At 42.0% G+C, this 2304-nt stretch overlaps 1 protein-coding gene across 1 annotated transcript in view; it reads right to left on the bottom strand.

Annotated features, from left to right (window-relative positions):
- The window catches only part of LOC110023707 (probable 2-oxoglutarate-dependent dioxygenase At3g111800), a 4611-nt gene extending 2659 nt beyond the window's left edge, over positions 1–1952 (bottom strand). Inside the window, exons 1-2 of the mRNA XM_020723248.1 lie at positions 1216–1952; positions 800–1130 (exon numbers count right to left, since the gene is read on the bottom strand). Coding sequence (XP_020578907.1) covers positions 800–1130; positions 1216–1694 — 810 coding nt within the window. The 5' untranslated portion in view covers positions 1695–1952. The remainder of the gene's footprint in view (positions 1–799; positions 1131–1215) is intronic.
- Positions 1953–2304: the final 352 nt, after the last annotated feature.

Genomic DNA, 2304 nt, shown 5'->3' with positions numbered 1-2304 from the left:
TTATTTATATATATATATATATATATATATATATAGCATTTATTAATTAACGAGTCCCCGCCGCAACAACCTATCTCTTTCCGGGACCAGTAATTTGGATGGAGACGGGGCGGGCCCACGCCGGAATTTCAGCGTTCTCGCCGCCACAAACCTCAAACCCCGAAGAGAGAGAATCAAATTAAAACCAATTAAAGTTTATTATTTCTATATAAAAATTTGATTTTTGCCACTGAATGCATGAAAAAATCATTATTTTAGATTTTTTAGGTGGTATTTTTGTAAAAATTGGAATTTTGGGCTCAGGGAAGCAAAATATATAGGAATTAAAAGGCATGCATGCAAATCTTCTTTGTTTTTTTTTGACCAAATTGAATCCCAAAATTATAAAAATTTGATTTTTGCCACAAAATTATCCCTTAAAAAATCATTATTTTAAATTTTTATTTATTTTTAAAAACAAAAATATGGTATTTATGTCACATTTGAAATTTAGGTATAAGAATTAAAAGGATTGTATGCAAAACTTCTTTTTTTTTTATCAGAACGAATCGCAGACTCATAAAAATTTGATTTTTGCCATGTGCTATCTGTATTTATCCATAAAAATATCATTTTTTTAGCATTTTCTGATTTTTTTAAAAACAAAAAATATAGCATTATGTAAAATTTTAAATTTAGGGGGCAGATAAGCAAATATATAAGAATTGAATGGCATCCATGCAAATCTTCATTTTTTTTTAAGTCCAAAATTATAAAAATTTGATTTTTGCCTCCGAATAACATGTGCGGGAATAAATACCTGAACCTGATCGCCGACGTTGACGATAAACCCGCCGGGAAGCGGCCGGACTGTGACCCATCGGCCGCCATGCCTGACCTGCAACCCCTTCACCCTCTCATCCGGCAGCAGCAGCGTGATCCCTCCCGGATCGGAATGCGACGAAAGCCCTAGGGTTAACTCCGGCTGCGGACATGTGGGATAGTAATTCACTCTGATACAAGCCCCTGCATCTTCTCCCCCAAATCCTCTCTGCAATCTCCCTCCATCCAGCCCTAATCCCACCGACAGAAGCTCCATCACTCTCCAACACAGCCTCCTCAACTCCTTCCCGTACTCCTCCACCGCCCCCCTGCAACAACGCCGAATCAGCTAGAGGAAGACGAAGACGAACAGAGATTATTAAAAAAAAAAGGCATGAGTTGAATGCATTATGCCTCAGAGAAACAGGGAGGGAGGGCCACTTGTCCTGGTTCTTGAGACACAATGGGGTGAGATGGAGGAAGTAGTAATCTCCCCAATCAAGAATGGCGCCTTTCTCTATCCCTAACCGGCTGCCGTAACCCTCGTAAGTCTTCGGGGAGTTTGAATACGTCTGCTTCGTCGCCATGGGAAGGTGGAAGAACTCTCGCCAGGCCTCCATGATGGAGCTCATGAGCTCCGTGGGGACGCCGTGGTTGACAGCTTGGAAAAAGCCCCAATCTTTGCAGGCGGTGGAGACAGCCGAAGCGGCGGAGGGATCGGCAAGATCGACAGTGGGGATATTGACATCATCATCATCGCCACACAGGGGGATTTCGAGGCAGGGGCGATCGGGGGGCGGCTTGACGTATCTGGGAGGGACGGTGGGGGTGCCGCTCTCGGAAAGGGATTGGACGCGGACGATTGGTTCGGGCCAATCGGTGAGACAATCCATGGGGATGAAAAAGATTGGATTTTTATTTGTGGTTGATTCATATAAGGATGGATGGGGAATTGGGGGACTGTTGGGAGGAAGCTGTTGGGGAGTTCTTTAATGGCGGTGTTGTGATTCCGGCGGAGGAGGGAGGGGGGGGATTTATACATGGAGAAGGAGGGAGCCTGCCCACGAAGGGTGGGGGTTGGCGCGCGCCAGGGGGGAGGGAACAGTTGCGGTTAGTTAATGTGGAGAATTTTAATTGTTTGTGCTCTTCTTAATGTAAAATACAAGATGTGGGACTAAAAATTAAGCATGCGACATTTATGTACATGCCATAGATGTCTCATGTATTTATGTATCTGACTTCAAGTATTTACATATTTAACAGTTATGTCAAGTAATCATGACATAATTATTTGGTGCATTTACACTCATGCCACACAATTCTTATGTATTTGCTTTAAATGCAGGGTGTAGAGTTGAAGTCATCATTTTTGTCTGAAAAGATTAGAATTAAATCCAACTTAAATCTGTCATCATACATCTCCTTTTAAGAGTTTTGAAATTCATTCCAGCTACATTTTTGACCAGCTTATTCTCCCCTGCTTCTTTTAGTTATTAATATATA

Source organism: Phalaenopsis equestris, unplaced genomic scaffold (genome assembly GCF_001263595.1).
Source record: "Phalaenopsis equestris unplaced genomic scaffold, ASM126359v1 Scaffold000226, whole genome shotgun sequence".
Taxonomy (NCBI): domain Eukaryota; kingdom Viridiplantae; phylum Streptophyta; class Magnoliopsida; order Asparagales; family Orchidaceae; genus Phalaenopsis; species Phalaenopsis equestris.
Note: the sequence above shows the minus strand (reverse complement) of the source record. Positions and strands in the feature narration are given on the sequence as shown.